The sequence below is a fragment of the Phoca vitulina genome, unplaced genomic scaffold (assembly GCF_004348235.1).
Source record: "Phoca vitulina isolate PV1807 unplaced genomic scaffold, GSC_HSeal_1.0 scaffold23, whole genome shotgun sequence".
In the NCBI taxonomy this organism is placed as follows: Eukaryota; Metazoa; Chordata; class Mammalia; order Carnivora; family Phocidae; genus Phoca; species Phoca vitulina.
Genome location: NW_022589726.1, coordinates 4,570,901 through 4,593,613, shown reverse-complemented (window position 1 = coordinate 4,593,613; position 22,713 = coordinate 4,570,901). Strand labels below are relative to the sequence as shown.

The following is a 22,713-nucleotide window of genomic DNA, read 5'->3' as shown; positions in this document are numbered from 1 at the left end:
CGGTCCCGAGCGGGTGGTGCCGCAGGGGGCGGAGCGCGAGTCAAAGCCCCGCCCCCCGCTGCTTTTCTGACCTTGGTCCTTCACTCAAAACCGGCACACCCTCCCTTCCCCCAGAGGGCGGTGCCAGGCCGGAGCGGCGAGCCCGCCGGGGCTCCGCCCCCTGCAGGAGAGCGTGTGCCGTCATTTCCGGCTTCTCTTCCCTCTGGTACCGGGCGTGAGCTGAGGGATTAGCGTGTGTGCCGAACTCCTCGGAACCATGGTGAGCTTGGCCCCACTGGCCCTGCCCAAACCCTGCCGCGTCCCGCCGCGCCCCGCCGCGCCCCCCGCCCGCTGCCCCTTCTGCCCTTCCGTGGCCGGGGGCTTCTCATGTCTGTCCCCGGAGACCGCCGCACGTGGCGCGGGCCTCGGCGTGTGGCTTGCGCCGGGCCCGCCGGCGAAGCCCTCCATACCTAACGGGGAGGTGTGGGCCTCCATGCCAGCGTTTTTTGCTGACTCGGCCTCTCCATAGTCGCGGAACCCGAGGCCCGGGGATCAACCCGAGCGAAGAAATTTCTAGTGCCCCAGCGGGTTGGCGCTACAGGCCCCGCCCTCCCTCTCGGGGCGGAGCCTGGAGCAGCCGGGCTGGAAGGGCTGGAGGGCGAAGATGGAGGCGAATCGGCCGCGTTGCCTCGTCCGCCTGGCGATTGTTGCGCGAGTGGCCTCCACGAGTGGCCTGCAACCCCTGCCTGCTTTATCCTTAAAGTCATCTTAAGTCTTGCCATATTTAGCAGTCATTTTTGGTGTATAATTTTTACTCGTAGAGCACTTGTAGACCCCAAAGGCAAACTCCTTGCTTATACAGGTTGTGTATGTCCCTCACTCCCCCTAAGTAAATGACCGCCCCAATGACGGAGATCGTCGTTTGTTTGAAAAAGTACGCTATGCTGTAAATTAATTTTCTCTTAAATATATACATGTATTTCTGGCGGAACGCATCTATGTATACGTGTTAATATTGGTATTCAAACTGATTGTTGATTTTCCCTTATAGGCGTCCCTTTCCCTCGCACCTGTTAACATCTTCAAGGCTGGAGCTGATGAAGAGAGAGCAGAGACTGCTCGGCTGGTGAGCCTTGTTCTCCCATACTTATAAAGATCCAGTTGTACTTCAGGAATTTTAAGACTGTAGAATTGATTTTTACTTTCAATCTTTGATTTTTTACTCCAGTCTTCTTTTATTGGTGCCATCGCTATTGGAGACTTGGTAAAGAGCACATTAGGACCTAAGGGCATGGTAAGAAAAACAAGGAATCGTTATGTTTTGATTCTGCTTTAGAGCCATATTTGGAAATCTAGTTAATAGCTCACTTTTTGGGGGATGCTTTTTAAACTTTGAAAGTTAACTCTTGTATATGTAAGACATGGGTATGTTCCTTCCTAAAAATCAAAACAGTACTCCTACAGCAAAAGTCCTCTGTGACAACCATAGTTCTATTTGGGTGTAAGTTTTCCTGATACTTGTTTTTATGTAGATTTATGTGCATATTATGTATTATGTGTTATATATATATTTTTTTATCAGAGGTATCTGTGTGTACTTTTTCTGTAGGTTGCTTTTTAAAATCCCTTTCGGTGTAGATCTTTATATTTTATTCATTGTTTTCGCTATTACAGTGCTGAAACAACCTTGTTAATGTCTCCCTGTTCTAGTGTTTTTAGGGACAGACACCAAGGTTTGCTTATGGAGTGTATGCATTTAAAAAAAATCTGAATGGATACTACCAAATTGCCATCCAGAGTATTTACACATTAGCAGTAAATGAGAGTACAGATTGACCCATGCATTCTTCAGATGTATTTATATCTTAACTTGAATCAAGTATGTTCCTTTTAGGATAAAATTCTGTTAAGCAGTGGACGAGATGCCTCTCTTATGGTAACCAATGATGGTGCAACTATTCTAAAAAACATCGGTGTGGACAATCCAGCAGCTAAAGTTTTAGTTGGTGAGTCTGAAAATGATAAGGTTTCATTAATATTTTGAAACACATTTTTAAATAGGCTTTGTTGACTAACTACTTTCAATTAATTGATGTCCCCTTTTTAATTATTATCATTATTAAAATATAAGCTTCTGGAGTGCCATGTAGTTATTAATAATAAAACGTTTCAGACTGAGAAGTTCCAAAGAGTTTGTCAGGTGGGGAGACCTAGATAAGTGAGATTCAGGTTGGTTGTGGGTATGTTTGGAGAATTACATAAGCTACGGAGAAGTAATTTAGAATGCATTTATATCAAATACAAATGAGTTACTAACTAGCTTCTTATTTCTAGATATGTCAAGGGTTCAAGATGATGAAGTTGGTGATGGCACTACCTCTGTTACTGTCTTAGCAGCAGAATTACTAAGGGTGAGAGTATCTGAGCAACTTTAACCTCATTTTATTGGTTTTTTTTTTTTGCTCTTGTATCAGAAGTAGTCAGGTCCTTTCTGTGTGTTTTCTATTGAAGAATGTTTTCCATTATTTATTAATAGGAAGCAGAATCTTTGATTGCAAGAAAGATTCACCCACAGACCATCATTGCGGGTTGGAGAGAAGCCACAAAGGCGGCAAGACAGGCTCTGTTGAATTCTGCAGTTGATCATGGGTTGGTATACCAAAATAATACTGTTTGAAACATTTAACATTCTTTTCAAAATAGGCTCAATGCAGGAAGTCTGGAAAACAGTGAAAAGTATACACAAACATGACCCTATTGCCTCATCCTGCCCCGATAACAAAACAGAACCCCACATTACACTCGAGATATAGTTTGGGTTTCCAGTTTTTTGCATGTAAAAATCAAGAAAAAACAAATAGAATCATTGTGTAATCATTCTAACTTAGTTGATTAAAAAGCATATTTTTGGGTGTCTATATTTTCTGCAATAGTGTAATATTTTTAGTGTAATTTTCTGCAATCAGTTTTCTGCAATAATTTATTAGTAGTGTGATTTATCTATCTATAGTAGGAGATCTGTTTTGGTAAGTTTTAGATTTATAATAGTAGTTGTGACAAACCCAAAAAAATGTTTGAAGAGGGATAATTGCTGGGTCCAAATGTATATGTGTATTTTAAGGCATTTTTATTTACAAGTAATCCTCTAGAAAACGTGTATTAATTTTCACTCTTAATATCTGTATAGCAATACCTATTTATCCATGTTCTTGAAGCATTTGGTATTCAGTTTGCTTGTGTTTCTTTTGGTATTTTGCCAGATGGTGGGGAAAATAGTATCCTTTAATATTGCATTTCTTGGTTACTGTGAACTTTCTTCTGCTATGGCTTAGAGCCCTGACTGGGGTGAAATTATCTATTGACAAGTATTTGGATAAATTTTGAAAAGAAAAATAGGATTGATACCTTTGAAGAAGCATTTTAAAAACAGGCGTGAGTCTTTTTTTTTTTTTTTTTTTTTTAGTTCTGACGAAGTTAAATTCCGTGAAGATTTAATGAACATTGCGGGAACAACATTATCCTCAAAACTTCTTACTCATCACAAAGACCATTTTACTCAGTTAGCTGTAGAAGCTGTTCTCAGACTGAAAGGCTCTGGTAATCTGGAGGCAATTCACGTCATCAAGAAGCTAGGAGGAAGTCTGGCAGATTCCTATTTAGACGAAGGTATGAATATGTTGAATGTGGGAAAACAAGCTTTGATCAGACGTTGAGGGCTACGTAGTGAATCCTGATTTTAGCTAGTCAGGACTGGTAACACTTTACAAAGCCAGAAAATTTGTATTTAAGAATAGAAATCATTGCAACCATTTTTGTCTTTTTGATCCATTTATTATACTTACTGTGTGCTTCATTTCACACCGTCCCAGCGTTTCTTTGATAATCTCTAGGTTTTACTCTATACCTTGAAGTTCTTGCAGTCTCTAATAAAGAGAAATTGTAGTTTTAGTAAAAGTCAGCTATTCTCAAATGGCATTTTTTTCCAGGAAGAGTTTGTGTATCATTTAATTGGTGGGTATTAAGGTTATAGTTCTTGGTGTTCTTAAAAAGTAGTAAATAAGTCTTAGCAACTGCTCTTTCCTTAGTAATAATGTATTTTGTTCTTAGAGTATGAATTTTTCAAAACATCTTTATATTGTATTTACAAAATGGCTTATGGAGTGGAATGTGTAAACGTTCTCTTACAGAGGAGAAACAGGAACAAGTTGTGTTTTACCATTGATTCGTACTCCAGGTTTTGCTGTATGTCATTTCTCTCTATTTATTTCTTTTTTAAGGATTTTATTTATTTGAGAGAAAAGAGAGAAGAGAGAGCACAAGCAGGAGGGAGGGGCAGAGGGAGAAGGAGAAGCAGACTCCCTGCTGAGCAGGGAGCCCAATGCAGGGCTCCATCCCAGGACCCTGGGATCATGACCTGAGCCAGAGGCAGACGCTTAACCGACTGAGCCACACAGGCGCCCCATTTGTCTCTATTTCAAAGGAGTAACAATTCTAAAAATATTCTTTGTTGATTTTGTATGCAAGGGCTGTGTAGCATTTCTAATAGGGCCTAGTGGTAGGGAAAGATAATGAAAACAAGGATAGCTACCATTCTTGAATGTTTTGTGCAAGCATCGTAATAGGAATTTTACTTAAAATCTCATTTATTCCTCATGATGTTGAACTAGTGATTGAGAATTAGGTTCATCTGAATAGAGCAGAAAACCCAAGATGATAATGTCTTAAAAAGGTAAAAATTATGCATGCATCTAAAAGAAGCTTGGAGAGAGAGTTCCAAATTACAGGCCCATAGGCTAGAAACTAGCACTGTGGTAAACTCTTGTTTTACAGAAGAATAGCTAAGGTTAATTTGTCCAAGGTTGTACACATAGCCTGTAAGCAGCATGAGCATGGTTGGGGTTAGGTTTGTTTGACTCCATTGTACATGGTTTTTTGTTTTTTTGTTTTTCATTTTATCACCAGCCTCAGTTCTTTAAAAAGTTCAGTAATCTCCAGCAATACCTCGTTTTCCTGAATCTTCATAGTTTTTCTGTTGCATTGGTTTTAAGCTAATGAAAGTGGACTTAACTAGCTTTATATTACAATCCACACCTGCATATTTTGTATATATGTGAAACAGAAGTTTCAAAATACTGTGTTTATTCTTAAGGTTTGTGCTGTGTCTTTAGATTTCCACCTGCTAAATTGATTTTATGATCACTTGCTTTAGTAAATGCTTTACAGGTTCTAGGAACTTGGTGAGTTGGACTTAAATGCATGTTTGAAAAAGTAATTTGATAAAGCAGACATAAAGATTTATCAATATAGCTTTGAACTATTTACTAAAATACTCAATGTGTTGTAGGCTTTCTGTTGGATAAAAAAATTGGAGTAAATCAACCGAAGAGAATTGAAAATGCTAAAATTCTCATTGCAAATACTGGTATGGATACAGACAAAATAAAGGTATGTTAACTACATTTCTTAGAATTCTAATTGTTAGCTGCTTTATAAATTCAGGCTGGGAATCGCACTAAAAAAACCTAGAATACATATGAATGTATTCAAATATGTAATTTTAGTGTATTTACATAAAAATTAAGCTGTGCGACTCAGGAGTAATGAAAGTGATACTGTTTTTATGCTTTCCTTTGTCTTAGATATTTGGTTCCAGGGTAAGAGTTGATTCTACAGCAAAGGTTGCCGAAATAGAACATGCCGAAAAGGAAAAAATGAAGGAGAAAGTTGAACGTATTCTTAAGCATGGGATAAATTGCTTTATTAACAGGTCTGTATGTGCTTTTGCTAACAATATTTGTAGTAATCTAATGATTTATGTCTACAAAGATGTATGAAAATACTTCATACTGAATTAGTGACTTGTTATTTAGGAACTGGTGTTTTTTCCAAATAGAATTTTACAGCAAAGCATTTGTGTCACCATTTTGGTGATGTTTTATGTTAATATACTTGACTAATAAACCTTTTCATATTAACAGTAATAGTTTTCTGATCTGGCAGTTGCATCTTAATTTTGGGCTATCATATACATATATTTGGTGGAGAGCTTCAGTTTCATATTAAATGATGGGACTTTGAAGTAGTAGAAAGCTAATAGCAAAGGAATAAAATAAGAAATGAAAAGTAATAGAGTTTTAGGGCTTTAATCTGTATGAAGTATATGTAAACTTTTCCCATGTTTTCTTAATTTTTAGTATCTAAGGTGTTTATGGATTTTTTTCCAAAGGCAATGGAGAATTTTTTTCAGTAAAACTAGAAAAGGCTCTATAAAAAGTCATGACTACATCCAATCCAGTGGCCTGAGGCAGCATAACATGGAATCAGTGGCAGGTGGCAGGCACTCTGGGCTCACAGCTTTCTTCCATGGCTCTCTGGCCAGCTTCTACCCTGATATTACAGGGTCAAGTATCTAGGATCCAGTGGTAGTGTGTGCCACCTGATAGCAGCGTCTAGAGTGGGCAGTGGAGGAGTCTTATACTCACCATGTCCCCCTTTGCCCCAGAAACCCAGGCTAGAGTTTTGGCAAGAAGTCCTCTATTCCCCTCCAGGATCAGGGGGCTTGAACCCACTGCTTTGAACTGTTTGCTCATTCCCACCTCAGGGCCTTTGTGTCTAATTTTACCTCTGCTTAGATCTCTTGGATTTTTTTAAATGGTGAAAATACGAAGAGGAACAGCACATTTCTAGCAATGAAATGGCAGTGGTTAACTTTGACAGTTAATATTTGATGAAAAATCAAATATTTGCGGGAAGGGGCAAAGAGAGAATCCTAAGCAGGCTGCATGCCCAGCGCAGAGCCTGACGTGGGGCTCAATCCCACGACCCTGAGATCATGACCTGACCCGAAATCAAGAGTTGGAAACTAAACTGACTGAGCCCACGCAGGGGTCCCTTACACCTAATTAAAAAAATTTTTTGGCCTTTTTTTAAGTTCCAAACTTAAACCTGTCCTTTTGTACTCCTATTAAAAAATAACATCTGCTCATTTTGGAAAACAGAAAAGTATAAAGAAGGAACAGAATCTGAGGTCTAACCTTCCTGAAATTCATTCTTTTATTAAGCCGACTTGTGTATGTATGTGTGTGGTGTTCAAGTTTCAGTTTTTCACTTAGCTGTGAACACATGCTATAAACTTTTGTAACTTGCCTTTTTTTTAACCTAACAATGTAAATTTTTACTTAACATTAGTTTTTGTAATTGGTAAATTGTGATGTACACAAACACACTCGTAGTGGACATTGAAGATATTGGCAGGTTTTGCTGTTCTCTGTAAAAATTTTTATACATACCTTCATTAAAGATTTTTAATATCTGAATTCATTTTCTTGATGTAGAGCCTCAGGAGTGGAATTAAAGCATTTGAACATTGATACGGTTTTTGATGCATTTCTGCTACGTTGCTTTTCAGAGTTACGGTCCAGTTTATCCTGTCAGTAGCAACATAAAAAACAACTTGTTTGCAGTGCTAGCATGGATGCACTAAGTTGTGTGATTTATGAATTCTTGTATATGGTATTTCTAATTTGTATTTCTTTATTGGTAAGGTAAAAATGGTTTAATGTTTTTTAGTCTAATGTATTTTAGATTTGTGAAATAGCAATTTTTAACATTTTTATTTTATTTACAGGCAGTTAATTTATAATTACCCTGAACAGCTCTTTGGTGCTGCTGGTGTTATGGCGATTGAACATGCAGATTTTGCAGGTGTGGAACGCCTAGCTCTTGTCACAGGTATGAGAAAAAAGGCATTAATTTCTAACACTAATCACTCTTGGATTTATTGAGTGTTAGTAAATGTAACTTTTGAGAGTACAAAGAAATACTGTAAAGGGCTTAGAGTATAAATATTCTGAAATCTGATTTACAGTTTTTTGACATCCTTAGATACTGAATTTTCTGCCATGTTTGCCATAGGTTATAGATACCTTTGTTACATTGTTTTGTTTTTTTAAAGATTTTATTTATTTATTTGACAGAGCGAGAGCAGGAACACAAGCAGGGTGAGTGGGAGAGGGAGAAGCAGGCTTCCCACCAAGCAGGGAGCCCAATGCGGGGCTTGATCCCAGGACCCTGGGATCATGACCTGAGCCCAAGGCAGATGCTCAAGTACTGAGCCACCCAGGAGCCCCATCTTTGTTACATTGTTTTAAAGGTACTAGATCTTTTCTCACAAACCCACAGGACCAGTGATCTACCCCTCCTCTAAAGAAACTAAAGCTTAAAAAAAGACTAAGTTTTATCTAGTTTATTCATTTGTTTATTTCTAGTGCTGAGTAGTCCAATGCTTTGCGTCCTTTGTGATAGTAAGTTATAAGAGTAACCTTTAGTGAACATTTAACTATATGTCAGAGAGTGGGTCAAGTGCTTTTAAACATTGTGTTTGTTAATTTTTTTTAATTTGTGTAAGTAATGGGTCACCTGGGTGGCTCAGTCGGTTAAGCGTCTGCCTTCGGCTCAGGTCAGGATCCCAGGGTCCTGGGATTGAGCCCCGCATCGGGCTCCCTGCTCAGCGGGAGGCCTGCTGCTCCCTCTGCCTGCCCCCTCTGCCTGCTGCTCCTCCTTGTGTGCTTGCACTCCCCCCCCCACTGTGAAATAAATATCTTTTTTAAAAAATTGTGGAAGTATTGTTGAAATAAGTGTGAAACAATCCAGCAATGAATAATGAAAAGTTAGTATACTGTAATACCCGTCAACAGAGGTATGAGTTTCATACTCCCAGTTGTGTGGAATAGAAATGTTTATAAGTAAGATAATGTGTCTGTCAAAATGACATAGCGTTGCAACTTGTTGACTTTGTTGTAGCAATAGTTTTTAAAGTAACTGTTAAGTAGCCCTTGAAAAACTAAGTTTTGCAGCCCTTACTCTCTAATTTTCAGGCCCTTGAAAATGAATGAATGGGTTGGAAAGTTGGTTTGAGATCTTGAAATGAGAATTACGGAGAGGGATTTGAGATATAAAACCACTAGGAATGTTGAATTCAGTTTTCAAGTGCCATGAGTATTAAAAATAAAGTATACTAATTATTGTAAAGGGTAGAATTGGTTTCATCTCAGAATAACTTCTTAATCCATTTTTAATATTTTGAGAAGCGTGGTCTTCTGACCTAAAAAGAGAGATTTTTCTTTCATTAATTAGTTTGAAGTGGGTTTACTTGCTTTAATTAAAGTTCTTTAAGAGCCATACGTACTTGATGCTTAAGGTGATAACATTTATGGTGTAATTCCTCCTTTAAGGCAACAAAATTAAAAATAATGACATAAGAAATAAATGTGGATGATAGCACATTCATGGGATAAGTTGATATCTTAAGGACTTGATACATGAAATTGCCACATATACTCAGAAGAATATTGACTGCACCAAGCACAACCCACTGCAGAGCTGGCCCTGTGGTGCCTCCCATCCTTAGCTTATGTGGTGTCAGGGTGCATGAAATTGGTACTTGTAAATGTCTCTAGAAATAATTTTGTTAGCAAATGTAGGTAAGTGAGTGAATTTAGGATAAATGAAAATTCTCATAAGCCAAATTAGTCTCATTTTGGGGATATGGGGTGTCCCAAATATCTGTTGTGTCTCACACCTAGAACACACAGCAGTCTCAGGCTCAGGCCAATCAGAAGTCAAAAAGTCAGCTAAATAGATCATCATAAAACAGTAGAGTTGGAAAGACCAGAGTTCTTTCTAATAAATTTTTTGTAAAATAGATATAAAGTATCAATTATTCAGACTTAAACGTAAGGAGTAGGAAAAGAGGGGCTGGTTGATGATGGTAGAAGGAATCTACTTTATTAAAAGAGTGAAGAACTAGAAAAAAGGATTTTAAAATGGAAACCGAAGTTTTGCAATTAAGAACCAGGGAAGGAAATGGCTGAATCTTTCAGCTTAAACCATGGGAGATGTCGGGAAAATAGGAATAGAAATAAGATATAAAAATAAATTTGCTTTTCGTTTTAAACTATTTTATTTGTTTGAGAGAGTGCATGGGAGGGGAGCAGCAGAGGGGGAGGGAGAGGGACAAGCTGATGCCGAGTGCGAGGCTGCACCACTGGATCTCATGACCCTGAGATCATGACCCTGAGTGAAAACCAAGAGTTGGATGCTTAACCGACTGAGCCACCCAGGCGCCCCAGAATAATTTACTTTTTTGATACCTCATTCGGTTTGCTCTGGGAAATTCTCAGTATACATTTCCCCTTTTTCTGGGCCTTATAGGGGCATTCTGAGATTTCAGTTATCATGATAATTAGCAGATATCGGGTGTCCTGTAAGCAGTTTCTAGTGTCATCTTGTAGACATAATAGAACTAGTCAAATACTTTCATGTTTTGGGAAGTTGGATCATAAGGCTACTGGTCTTGTAGACTAGATTCAAAAGAGAATCGGAGTTTAAATTCAAACTTAAAAGTAAATGTTAAAGTCCCAATTTAACCTTTGGGGGAAAAAAAATAACCTTTGGGAAATAGTATTATACAGTGTGTACATATAAGTCTAAAGACAGATTACGTGGATTTGAATCCCAGCTTCACTGTATTATTTGTTGGAGCTATGTAACCTTGGAAGAAACTCTTAAGTATCTCTTTACCTCAGTTTTATTAGTTTTATGTCAGATAATAACAGAGCATCTCTCATGAGGGTTATTGTAAAGATTAGTTTAAATGAAGTGCTTCTTAAAACGAACTTAAAAGTGAACTTAAAAAATGTTCATTAGTTCTTGTTAGGAAACAAATTTTAAACATGTTGTGCATTTAATTAACATATGTTTATGTTCATAGGTGGTGAAATTGCCTCTACCTTTGACCACCCAGAACTAGTGAAGCTCGGAAGTTGCAAGCTTATTGAGGAAGTCATGATTGGAGAAGATAAACTCATCCACTTTTCTGGGGTGGCCCTTGGTGAGTGATTATGTAGATCCTGATTTAGGTTCCTAAATCTTTGATAGGCTCTGTTGAAGTTAAAAGAAATACTCTGTTTACTAGAGTATGATGTGTCTTAATTAGTGAGAAGCATAGGATGCATGTTTATTTCAGTCTCTTGAGGTCTAAACTCACGTTAACCTTGCCTATGTGAACAGTATATATTCAACATGATTGTTTCTTAGATAACTTAGAACTATTGTGAACGTGGATAATTATCAAAAAGAATGTATAACAGCAGAGGACATGTTAGCTTTTAAAACCAAATAATAATCATAACCAATATCTGCATAAATAATAGAAGGCAAACTCTTATTTTTTGTATTCACTGTGACCTAAGAATATTATTTTTTAACCTTAGGTGAAGCTTGTACCATTGTTCTTCGTGGTGCCACTCAACAAATTATAGATGAAGCAGAAAGATCTTTGCATGATGCTCTTTGTGTTCTTGCCCAAACTGTGAAGGATTCTAGAACAGTTTATGGAGGAGGTAAGCGTTTTAAAAATATTAAACATGTTTTATTAAAGTACAGTAATGGTTTTGGCTTTAATGATTTTTAGAAAGTTTGTATATAATGCGTTTGCACTTAATTTTAAAATGCTTGTGTCTTAAGGGAAATCAGTAAGTCAGTGTGTTGGAGATAACTAAACATCATAATTTATTGGAATTTCATTTTCATCTGCAGGTTGTTCTGAGATGCTGATGGCTCATGCTGTGACACAGCTTGCCAGTAGAACACCAGGCAAAGAAGCTGTTGCAATGGAGTCTTATGCTAAAGCCCTGAGAATGGTAAGTTGATAAAGACATCTGAACTTACACATTTTGTGAGTATTGATGGTTTTTTAAATGAATACATTTTTCTCTCTTGGACATGTTTGCTAATTTTTGGCTTTAAGAAAAAGAACTGGTTCACACCACTTAAATTCGGTTCTGGAGCTTATCTTTTTTATGAGCAGTAATTAAAAGGAACAATACTACATTGTTTCTAAATGTGTAATTTTAAAAAGCTGTCCTAGTTAGGACTAAGTCAGCTTTCTTATTGTAGAATAGTTACCATTTGGTTTTTTCACTTTATAGTTGCCAACTATCATAGCTGATAATGCAGGCTATGACAGTGCGGATCTGGTGGCACAGCTCCGAGCTGCCCATAGTGAAGGCAATACAACTGCTGGACTGGGTAAGAAACGACTGTAGTAATTAAGAAATAACTCTTTACCAAATTCTCTCTTTTTTTAAGATGAATTCTTAGGATAACCATAGAGAAGATTTCTATGGTGCTTGCCTCCGTAACCATTATATGTCCTAGGAGAATGTTTAACTTTGTATTCTCAACACTGTCAGACCTGTTCTTCCGTAAGGGGTATAAAACTAGTTAGAAGACTTGTAATTAGTTTATTATGTGTTGACTGTAGGATTTAAATACATAAATAGTACTAATATTCTGAAATAAGTATAAACCTTATTAAATTTCTTATAATAAATATTAAATCCTACTCTCACAGGAAACTTATTATGAGGCATTCTTGAGTGCAGGTCTTTACATAGATAAAAGTGGCCAAAAGGGCAAATTTAATTCAAATTGAAAAATTTCGCAGTGAACTGTCCCAAGACATTACAGGAATAGTCATAGAGGGTAGATAATCCCATCGCTGGAGAAGAGAGAGCTAATGAATAATGATCTGTCAGGAGGTGAAGTATGATTCTCACAAGAGGAAAAGTAGATGAGTTTTGAATTCTTTCAGTTCTTAAAGAATCCATGGTAATTAGTGATGAGCACATTTTCTGCAGTAATTTTACATATATATATATGTACACGTATAGACATACACATTTATGTATGTAATAAAGATAGGTGATTGAGTGTTCTATGTAAATTTTCCGTTACCTGAGCTAGTTGTCCATTAGTACAGATGATCAGTAGTTGACCTTTTAATTTTCTAAAAGTCTTCCCTTGAGTTTTAGGCTGATGAGAATGCTCTAAATAAATTGAGTAGTTGAGTCTTGTAATCTCATTTTTTATAACAGGATTAATTTTATTTGTTGTAAGTCATTAGAGATATTTTGATAATTTAGTTGTTAAAACTAATGTTGTTTATTTAGTAAATGCTGTCTCTTTTTAGATATGAAGGAAGGTACCATCGGAGATATGGCAGTACTGGGTATAACAGAAAGTTTCCAAGTAAAGCGACAAGTTCTTTTGAGTGCAGCTGAAGCAGCAGAGGTGATTCTTCGTGTGGACAACATTATCAAAGCAGCACCAAGGTATCGTAGCCCTTAAACATTTTTTAGAAAGCACCAAATAGGTAAATGTGTGTATTTGGTAATTGTAGTTGAAAGAAAAAGGCATTTCTGCCTAGCTAAAGGTATTATGCACATTATTTAAAATATGTAGTCACAACTCTTTAAGTCAGAAAAGCTTAGAGGGAGAGAGGTATGGGTGACACAGCGGAGCTCTCAGGATTGAAAGGTCCATGAAGAGCCAGGCTCGGAAAGATCAAGAACCAGATTACATGGGGGCAAGGGCTGTAGTGTTAAGAACGAATGTCTTTTCACTAGGCTGAGTTTGCTCCAGTCATTTTCTGTCCTGTACAGTTTTTCATATAGATTATCTTAAGCTCGTAATGTGTAGAGTTCCTTACATGTTCCTATTTCAGCAGTTTTTGTTTTGTTTTAAAGATTTATATATTTTAGAGAGCACACGAGCGCAGGGAGAGGCAGAGGGAGAGGGAAAGAGAAACTAGCAGACTCCTCGCTGAGCTCAGACTCCTATGCGGGGCTCGATCTCACAACCCTGAGATCATGACCTGAGCTGAAACCAGGAGTCAGACGCTTATCCAGCTTTGCCACCCAGGGGCCCCTCATCAGTTTTTCTAAGATGTCAAATTCTTACAGAAACTCATTCACACAAAAAATAGTTAAGTAGCCAGAAAATCTTAACTTTTGAAGATTCAGTTTAACAATTTTAATTGTTCTTACTAGTAGTTACTAAAACGTTAATTTTGCCTGTTACGGTGGTGGTTCAGGTAGATGGGAGACGATGATTGCTTGCACCAGAAAATAGAGGTAAGGGTGGTGAGAAGGGGTTGATAAAAGGTTTTGAAGGTAGAGCCAGCAGAATTTGATTATGGTTTGGATATAAGGTGTGAGAGGAAAGGGAATGAAGGATAAGCCAAGGTTTTTGTTGGGATAAATGAGTTTTTCTTATCTCAGAAGCAGAAGACTTTGGGTAAGGAGGGTGGGGTTGTCAGACTTGGACATTTGAGCTTTCCACTGAGGAAGCAGTTGGGTAATTGAAGCTGAAGTAGAGAAGCTTGAGCTGTAATTGTAAGTTTAGGAGTTGTTAGCCTACATGTGGTATTTAAAGCCATGAGACCGGTTGTGTCCCCAAGAGAGGGAATGTAGCTAAAGGAAGGAAGGGGTTTTAGGCACTGGATACTTGAGAATTCCAGTAATAAGTTTAGAAAGATTCAGAGCAACTGGCAGAGGACACTAAAAAGGAACATGAAGTATAGGTAAAGGATAATTATTAGCTGGGTGATGGATACGTGGGGCTTCTTCATATTAATCTCTGCTTTTCTGTACATTTGAAATTTTCCATAATACAAAATTTTAAAGGTTGGGGGCCTGGGTGCCACTGAGGTAGGAGGAAAACCAGGGATGGGGTTTTCCTCAGAAGCTAAACAAAGGAAGTGTTTAGGGTTGGGGAATGATCAACTGCTGCAGTGATAAAATATATTGGTCCAGTAAGATAAAAACTGAAAATTGACCTTAAAGATTAGATTTAGCAACAGAGGTCATTGGTATTCTTGACAAGCAGTTTTGTGGAGTAGAGGGGACAAAAATCTGAAGTAGGTTTGACAGAGCCAGGAAAGGAAGAATCGGCGGAAGTATATATAGACTGCTTTCAGGGAGTCTCTTATGAATGGAAGCAGGGAAGTGGGATGGGAGCCTAGAGGACGTGGGTCTCTACTGTGAGCAGTCAGTGCTGTACGTGGGGGTGATCTGCTAGCGGGGTGATGGATGCAGTAGAGGAAGCAGCCCACTGAGTAGCTGTGAGGAGGAATGAGAGAATGAGAGAAGGGCTTGGTTTTAGATGGAGCACGGGGACCACAGGGGAGTTCGTCCCTGGGAATAGGAGGGAAGGAGGAGCACTATCAGGAGATTGCACCTCAAGTGGACTCTGTTATGAGGAATCTCTGTGTGGAACCCAGTAGCACCCCTTCAGTGGCTTGCTTCTGTAAATGGCAGCTGTCATCCTCTTATTATTGGAAGAAGGAAAGAGGAGAAAATAGTGATTTGGATGTGGAGAGAAAAGGGGAGTGGTATTTAAATCTACTGTGGTGTAGTGGAAGGAGGACTGGGCTGAAAAATCTGCAGATTCTCTTTCTCTGGTACTGGTTAGGGTAGGGTAATGAGGAATGGTCCTATTTTGGAATGGAGCATTGGTGAGGGAAGGAGTTGAGAAAGTTTCTTGGAAGCTGTGTCAGCAAAGATGGTTGAGTGTGGTTCTGTTTTCTCTTGTCTTTTTAAGCAGAATGATAGCAAAAGGAAACAGGTCTATAAAGTTTTCTGGCTTGACGGCAAGGTCACATAACCACACCCACCCTCAGAAATCTTTGCAATGACTTGGCACCCTCAACCACATTTGAAATACACTAAAATACCTCATTTGATCTGATACCACTGTTTTAGTGGTTTAAGTGTCTATTAAATTTAGTAGACATATTCAGTAATTTGTAGTAAAGAAACATGAGTAATTAATTGTGTTTACCTCAACCTTGGAACTTTTTTATACTTAACCTCCAGGGGACTCGTTTTCCAGATTAGTTGCCCCGTGACAGCTGCTGGAGAAATTTTTCTGTATTGATATCTTTCAGCATCCTTAATCATATTCCCATAAGCTTCCAGGGTTGGAAGATCTTTCTTTATATTGCCCCAGTATGCTGTACTCTTTGGATCTGTTTTTATACTTTCTCTGCTTCTCTAGAATGATTGCTATACTTGACTCTGGAAGCAGTGCTTAAGTAAAGTAAAAAAGTAAAGTAAAAAAAGCAGTGCTTAAGTAAAAAAATTCTCTAGTACCCTGCCATGCCTCCTCCTTGAGAGATTCATTATTTTCTCACCAGAGAATAAAAGTTTAACACCTAAGATGTATTGAAAGGCACTGTTTACATACTTTGGTGAGTTACCTGACCCTGTCACTAGCGTATCTACTAGCATTCATTTTCATTATTTAGAATAATGATCCAGAGATTTTCATCTAGAGGCCCCAAAGCCTTGCCATTTTACAACTTCTGGTTAAGAGTAAACTGTCTTTGTCTTTGATTTGGTAAAATGCCCTCACACATTAGTTGAAAACATGAATTAACCTTTTTTTTGGAGAATATGTATTTGTTAAATAGGTTGTTTGGATGAGAAGTTGAGAATTGCTAAATACCTATGGGTCTTCACATTCCACAGATTTTGTACTGTTTTCTTACTAATATAATAATAATTGAGGTATGTTAGTAATGAGGTAGAAACATCCTTGTTATAAGGAATTGGTTATAATGGTTTTGATAAAATTAGGATTTCAGCTGTGTTTGTATTTAATATAAACCCTTGGTTACAGTCATGCTTTTCAATTTTACCATTGCGTTTTCTTAAGTGTTTGTTTTGTAATGCTTGCAGGAAACGTGTCCCTGATCACCACCCCTGTTAAACATTCCCATGTGCTGTTGAGCTCTGGACCAGTTAGTTCATAGCAAAGTTGTATTTGAAAGACTTCGACCTTTTAAAGAAGACTGTGGAATCGAAGTTTATCTGTGGCTCTTATATCCTTAAGTTTGGACATTTAACTGACCTTCTATTTTAACATGGGTCTAATTTATTTGCTGTTTCATTATCCATAAAATTTAGTTGATTTAAAAGTTCATTTCTCATACTGTGCATCAAAATAAAAATTTGAACAATTAATTTTTCTTATCTGTCTTAGTGGTGGTTTGTACTTTTTTTTTTTATTTAATGGGAGCAAATGATTATGCTGTCAGTATGGAGTTGTTCGGCTTAACTGATGATTGACTGTACACGTTTATGAAATAATGATCTTGTCAAGTCAAAGTCAGATGTGATAAACATAGGTTAATCTCTTGGTTTGTAATCATATGTAACCTTTATTAGCTGTTTAATTTTATTTAGTGAAAGTATCTTAAAGTTTAGTACTCAGTTTAATTTTGTGTTGTCTATCTCTTACAAAGGGCAAAATGATCGTGGTTTCTGTTACTTCAAGTTTGAAAGAGTCCTGTTTTAAAAGTCATTTGTTACAAGCTGTTTCTCAAGCACCTTTGATGCTTTAATGGGTAATATCTTAAAAAAGATGGATGTGGTTAGATTTAGGCATTGTTGATCAGTTAGGATTTTTTGTTTTTGGCAAATGGATTCGAGAAAGAGAGGGAATAGGGATAGGTATGTACTGAGTTAATGGTTTAAAGGTGAATTTAGATTTGGAGGTTATTAATGCCTCGATGTATAGCAGAAATGAAAGCCTAGCAGTAGGTTGAATTTTTACAGGGTATCTTTGCTACCTTAATGGAGAGACATTTTATTCCCATAGAGGAGCAAAAGGGTTTTCAAAGAAATGCTGATAAAACAACCTGTTTTATTGTGTTTGTTTTTCTAAAGTAGGCTCCACGTGGGGCTTGAGCCCATGACCCTGAGATCAAGAGTCACATGCTCTACCGACTGAGCTGGCCAAGTGCCCCCAGTCTGTTTTGGTTTTGTCTAAAAAGTTTGTCTCAACATTTTAATATTACTTTTGTAGAGGCAATTAAAACTGGGAAAACTGGTGTTTTTCTTTGTGGTCCTAGTGTGTGTCCTCCAACATTCACATAAAGGAGAAGCTTTTCCTGAGATTATCAAAGAGAATTGCACTGATTTTTTTTTTTTTTAAGTACTTTATCACATCATAACATCTGTTTTCACCTCCATACCTCGGGTGCAACAGGTGAGCATATCATGACCAAGAAAACCTACAGAGGTTTCAGTAGAAGTGGGTTTAAACATCTGTCTGAGAGTACTAGATAGCCTGGAGTAAGATCTTAAAAGGATACTTGGGCATGTTTTCTCCAGAGGTCTTAAAAAGAATACACCTGTTAAGTATTAATCTAAAAAGAGGTAGAAACATGGGAGCTTCATTGTTACATCCAAAAATACACCCATGCCTCTTTTCCTCTTTGAATTCATATCCTTTGAAGACCTTACATTGTTGTCATAGACCTAGACTATCTCAGGTTCACAAATTTTAATGTCTTTTCAGTCAGAACTTAAATACCAACCTAGGCCCCACTATTCCTATAACAGTTTTAGGATGGAGTTTCTTGTGACTCAGAAACAGTAAATACGGAAGCAGTTTTTCACAAAACTTTTGTGACATGGAAATAGAGATTTGGAATGTATGTTAATAGTAAGCACATGAAAAATTGTCTTAAGTGCTTAGGATTTTTAAATCTATTCTAAGTAGCTTTCAGTTTTTCTTAGAAGGGTAATATGTATACTCTTTATTCTCCTTTCACTGTCTTCAAGCCAGGATCCATTCTTTGCCTGCTTGGAGGCCACGGGCCCACCCACTGTTCCTTGCTGACTGCCTCACCACTTTCTGTGCTTTAACTCAGGAGGCGCTGGCAAGATATGGGGATAGGGAATTGATGTTTTCTTCCGGCTCTTGCTCTTTGTCTCTGGAAATGGCTGCATCCCTGTGAGACCTGTCGACTACAGTTTCACTGGTAGCTCCTTTCTTCATGCCTTTTAGCTCTTACTTGATTAGGGTAACATTGCTGTTCACTGTTCATCTAGCCTCATGGGTGGTGACTTCTAACACTCCTATCTGGTTGTCTCAGTACTATATTGATCCCCCACACCCTGAATCTTGCCTAGTAAAAGGTCCTTAGGATTTGCTCTCCTTCTGCCCCTCCTACCCCATGTGTGCACTCGCATGCTCTTGCTCAAATAAATAAATCTTTTTTAAAAAAAGATTTTTCTCTGATGCATAACATTTTGGGTTTCAGGGCTTTTAAAATTATGAGTAAAAAGTTACATTTGGTGCTTCATTTTCCCCTTTTTAACTTTTTAATTATGTCAGAATTTCAAGAAAACATCAGAGGGTTACAGAAATGTTAATATGCATTTACATGGTTACTTTATAAAATTGAAATCCTGTAGTGAAAACATTTTTGGGTAGCAAAAGCAGTGGTGAACCCTTAACCATATTGTTTGAGAAATGTTTGTTGTATGTTATTTTAGAAGAAAACCACTGGACTACATGCCAGATGTTTATAATTTGACATTTGATTCAGACCAGTTAGCTCTTTAGACGAGAACTCTGTACAGGTCAGTTGGCATCACTCTGTTTTATGGCTGTAGCCTACAGCTGTGGAAAAGGTGGGCCCATTAATCTTAGGAGGAGGAAGCCAGGGTCAAAAGAAATCAGAGCCATCTATAAGGCTGGCTGTAGATAAACAGCTCAGAAGGCAGTTCTGTTGGCATAACGTTTCTAGCATCAACTGAGTATAGTTTCGTTTCAGTCAGTCAGACACGAGAAAAACTGTAAATCCTAGTTGCCTAATGGAAATCTGGACTGGTTACTAAAGGAGTTAAATATTTGACAGCCTATTATATTGAATGATTAAAGGGATCTGTTGGCAGTCTAATCAGTGGGTTGCAAATACTCTACAGATTGGGGGGTAGCGATAGGAAGAGATTGTGATATGAAACGTTTTCTTCCTCTGGTTTAGCAAGAAATATTTATAGTAGGAAAACACTTGAAAATAGTCTGTGCAGTGTCATTTTAGAACCAAACATTGCTGGGTAAAGTTGCTTTTATGGCAAAAGTAACTTTTCAAAAGCTAAACACATGAAAGTTTTAGTAAAGAGGACATGTTTTGTGTCCGTGCTGGAAGGGTTCAAAAACATAAAGGACTATATTATATTAAATCACCCACTGACAGCAGTATCTTTAAGGTTGATGTATTTGTGGGAAGAAGAAAAGGTCACAATTTACATTTTAAAAAACAGCCAAAATATCTAAGCTATACACTGACCATCAAAAGACCGTATCTACAAAAATCAACAGAAATCAGAGCAAAGGCTGAGAAGCTGCGGCTAGAGGCAGAAGCGTCCTATGTGTACCACAACCTGCAACTCACATTGCCAGATGCTTGTTTCAAGTAAACATTTTTCACCTACTGCCTTTATCCTAATATGGCTCTGGAAATGTTTCCCTCGATGGAAGGGGATTCAGTTCAGCTCTGCTTCGTTAATGTGAATAAACAGGGACTCTGCCCTACAGAGGCAGGCAGGATTACAACTACTTGATTTTAAAAAGACCACATGGCCAACAAGAGGTTCTACTTTCTAGATGACTTCTAGCATTGTGGTAACAGGAAGCAGTTGAGAGCAGATCTTGGGTCATACCCTTTAGGGAAAACCAGCTAAGTCAGCATGAACCTCTGTCAAGTGTAAAATGGCAGCCGGACTCCACCAGGAGGCATTTTCCATCGGGTCTTCTCACAGCATGCACTGAGCTGCAGGGAAGAAGCTTCATCTTGAGCCTTTGCAACAGCACAGAGTCTGTGAGTCTGACTGAGTAGGTAAAAATGTCTTTTATAAGCAGCCCGAATTAGTAGTGTTTTCATATCACTTATGGTCATTCATGGTAACATAATATATCCTGTAAAGGGCTGGAGCCAGGCGAATTCTTTAATAAATACCTTATTTGAGGAGTTCATGAGCATCGTGAACAGCCACTTCTGGAGAGTGGAGGACAAAATGTCCTGGCCCTTCTTACTCTTCAGTATTTCAAAATAGCTGGAGAAGGTGATTTTCTTGCAAAGAAGTCCTCATGCTACCCAGAGCACACAGCTTCGCTTTGGGAGAGATGTTGGCCAGAAATTTTTTCTTCCTGGTGTGATTGAGGCATTTCTTCTCACTTGATCAGCCCCCACTGGCAGAGGCACTCCACATATCCCAGAGCAATCCTTTGCACTCTAAAGGAGAGGTGTCCAGAAGACACTGGGGTTGTGTCCTTGGCCTTGACTGACAGCTGAAGCTTTTCAGGAGTTGGGAGGAAGAAGTAGAGAAGGCAGGGCAGGTGCCTCTCCGTCCTGGCTTTCCTCCTGGGTCAAGGCATAGCGTCTGGCTTTCCTGGGGTCGGGCTCTGGCGTCTCCTCTGCCCATCTTCCCACACGGCGCACACCTTTGGCCACCTTGGGTGCATTCCTGCAAGGATTATGGTCATAGATGACCAGCTTCAGACTTGACAGGTGGGCCAGGCTGGGGAAGTAACGGATGCTGTTCCTGTCCACATCGATCACCTCCAGGAAGGGCATGTGCAGCAGCACAGCGGGGAAGTCAGTCAGCAGGTTGCCTGAGAGCCAGATGGTCCGCAGCTCCCGGAGGCGCTGGAGCTGGCCTGGCAGCAGACGCAGGGCGTTGGAGCCGGCGTGCAGCGTCTTAAGGAGCCTCAGCTCACAGACCACATCTGGCAGCCGGGTGAGGCAGTTGGCCTCCACCCACAGGGTCCGGAGATTCTGGAGCAGGCTCAGCTCACTGGGGAGGTCGCAAAGTTTGTTGTTACCCAGGTAGAGGATGCAGAGCTGTTTCAAAGTACACACCACCTGAGGCAGAGCCTTGAAGTTGTTGAAATCCAGGGCCAAGATCTGCAGATTCTGGAGCTGCCCCAGCTCAGGAGGCAGGCTGTTGAGGTGGTTGTCACTCAGGTAGAGCTTGACCAGCTCCTGGAAGGAGCACACGTGCGCGGGGAAGTGGCGGAGCTGCTTCCCACTCAGGTCCACCATCTTGTCCGTCGGCATCTCCCAGAGGTCTTTGACCACGTAGCTCTGGCAGCAGTCGGTGGGGACGAAGGCCACCAGGGCCCTGATGGCGTTCCCCATGCCGAGGCCGGAGGCACAGTGAGCCCCGGCCCACTGAGTCGCCGACGGGGCGCCCCGGGGGCGGGGGCTGCTGCGGACTGCCCGGAGGCCCATTCTCTCCCATCATAACCTGCGATCGGCCTGACAAAAGCCAGTCACTTCAACAGAGAAAAGTGCTCACGATAGCCACTTGAGTGTCGGGTGACAGGGTCTGGGAGGCCAGGTCTGATTCACAGACTTGCTTTCAGTCACCTAAGCTCCCGTTGCCTTTATCTACATTTTTGTTTGTTTGTTTCAAGCTCAAAATAGCTTCACTGTTTTTTCTAATGATAAAACATTCAGACATTATATAAATGTGTAACAAGAAAATAGCCCTCTTACCAGGGATAAATACTGTAAACATTTTGATGTATGTCCTCTAGCCTTTTTGCCACAAGTAACCAATTTATTTTTAAAAATTTATTTAACACTGTTTAAGAGTCTTTTGTCATAACGTGTGGACATATTTTTGTGTTTGTAGGTATCTACACAATTATTTTAACCAACTGTATTCCATTATACGGAGGCATCGTAAGTGCATACAGGTCTCTAATGTCGGGCACCTAGCTGGCTTACAATCATCCTCGTACATGCAGTGTGAGCAGTCATCCACTAATTAATTTCCTTAGGACAGGTCCTTTAGATGTGTTCTTGGGTCAAAGATAAGCATCTTTTAAAGGCTTTTCCTTGATAGTGTTTCTCCCTACCCCCACCACATCTGAACCAGTGTACCTACACTTCCCAGGTAATAGTTTTCCATAGTTTACAGTTTGCCTTTGACAAAAGACAAGTAGAAAAGCAGAAGAGAGAGAAGAGGAAAGCCGGCCTCCTGAAGCTTAAATAAATGAGGATGCGTCTGTGGCAGAGAACAGTTAATT

At 39.2% G+C, this 22,713-nt stretch overlaps 2 protein-coding genes across 2 annotated transcripts; one reads left to right on the top strand and one right to left on the bottom strand.

The window, feature by feature from the left end:
* Positions 1-151: 151 nt before the first annotated feature.
* CCT2 (chaperonin containing TCP1 subunit 2) lies at positions 152-16,851 on the top strand. The gene is made up of 16 exons (XM_032420774.1): positions 152-259; positions 1,031-1,105; positions 1,208-1,273; positions 1,874-1,985; positions 2,314-2,390; positions 2,516-2,628; positions 3,443-3,645; positions 5,324-5,424; positions 5,619-5,746; positions 7,607-7,710; positions 10,751-10,870; positions 11,253-11,381; positions 11,578-11,681; positions 11,970-12,069; positions 13,013-13,154; positions 16,563-16,851. The coding sequence occupies exons 1-16, from the start codon at positions 257-259 to the stop codon at positions 16,591-16,593; spliced, it is 1,608 nt and encodes a 535-aa protein (XP_032276665.1). The 5' UTR covers positions 152-256; the 3' UTR covers positions 16,594-16,851.
* Positions 16,852-20,707: 3,856 nt separating this feature from the next.
* Positions 20,708-21,817, bottom strand: LRRC10 (leucine rich repeat containing 10). The gene has a single exon (XM_032421122.1). The coding sequence runs from the start codon at positions 21,815-21,817 to the stop codon at positions 20,978-20,980; it is 840 nt and encodes a 279-aa protein (XP_032277013.1). The 3' UTR covers positions 20,708-20,977.
* Between the last annotated feature and the right edge of the window lie 896 nt (positions 21,818-22,713).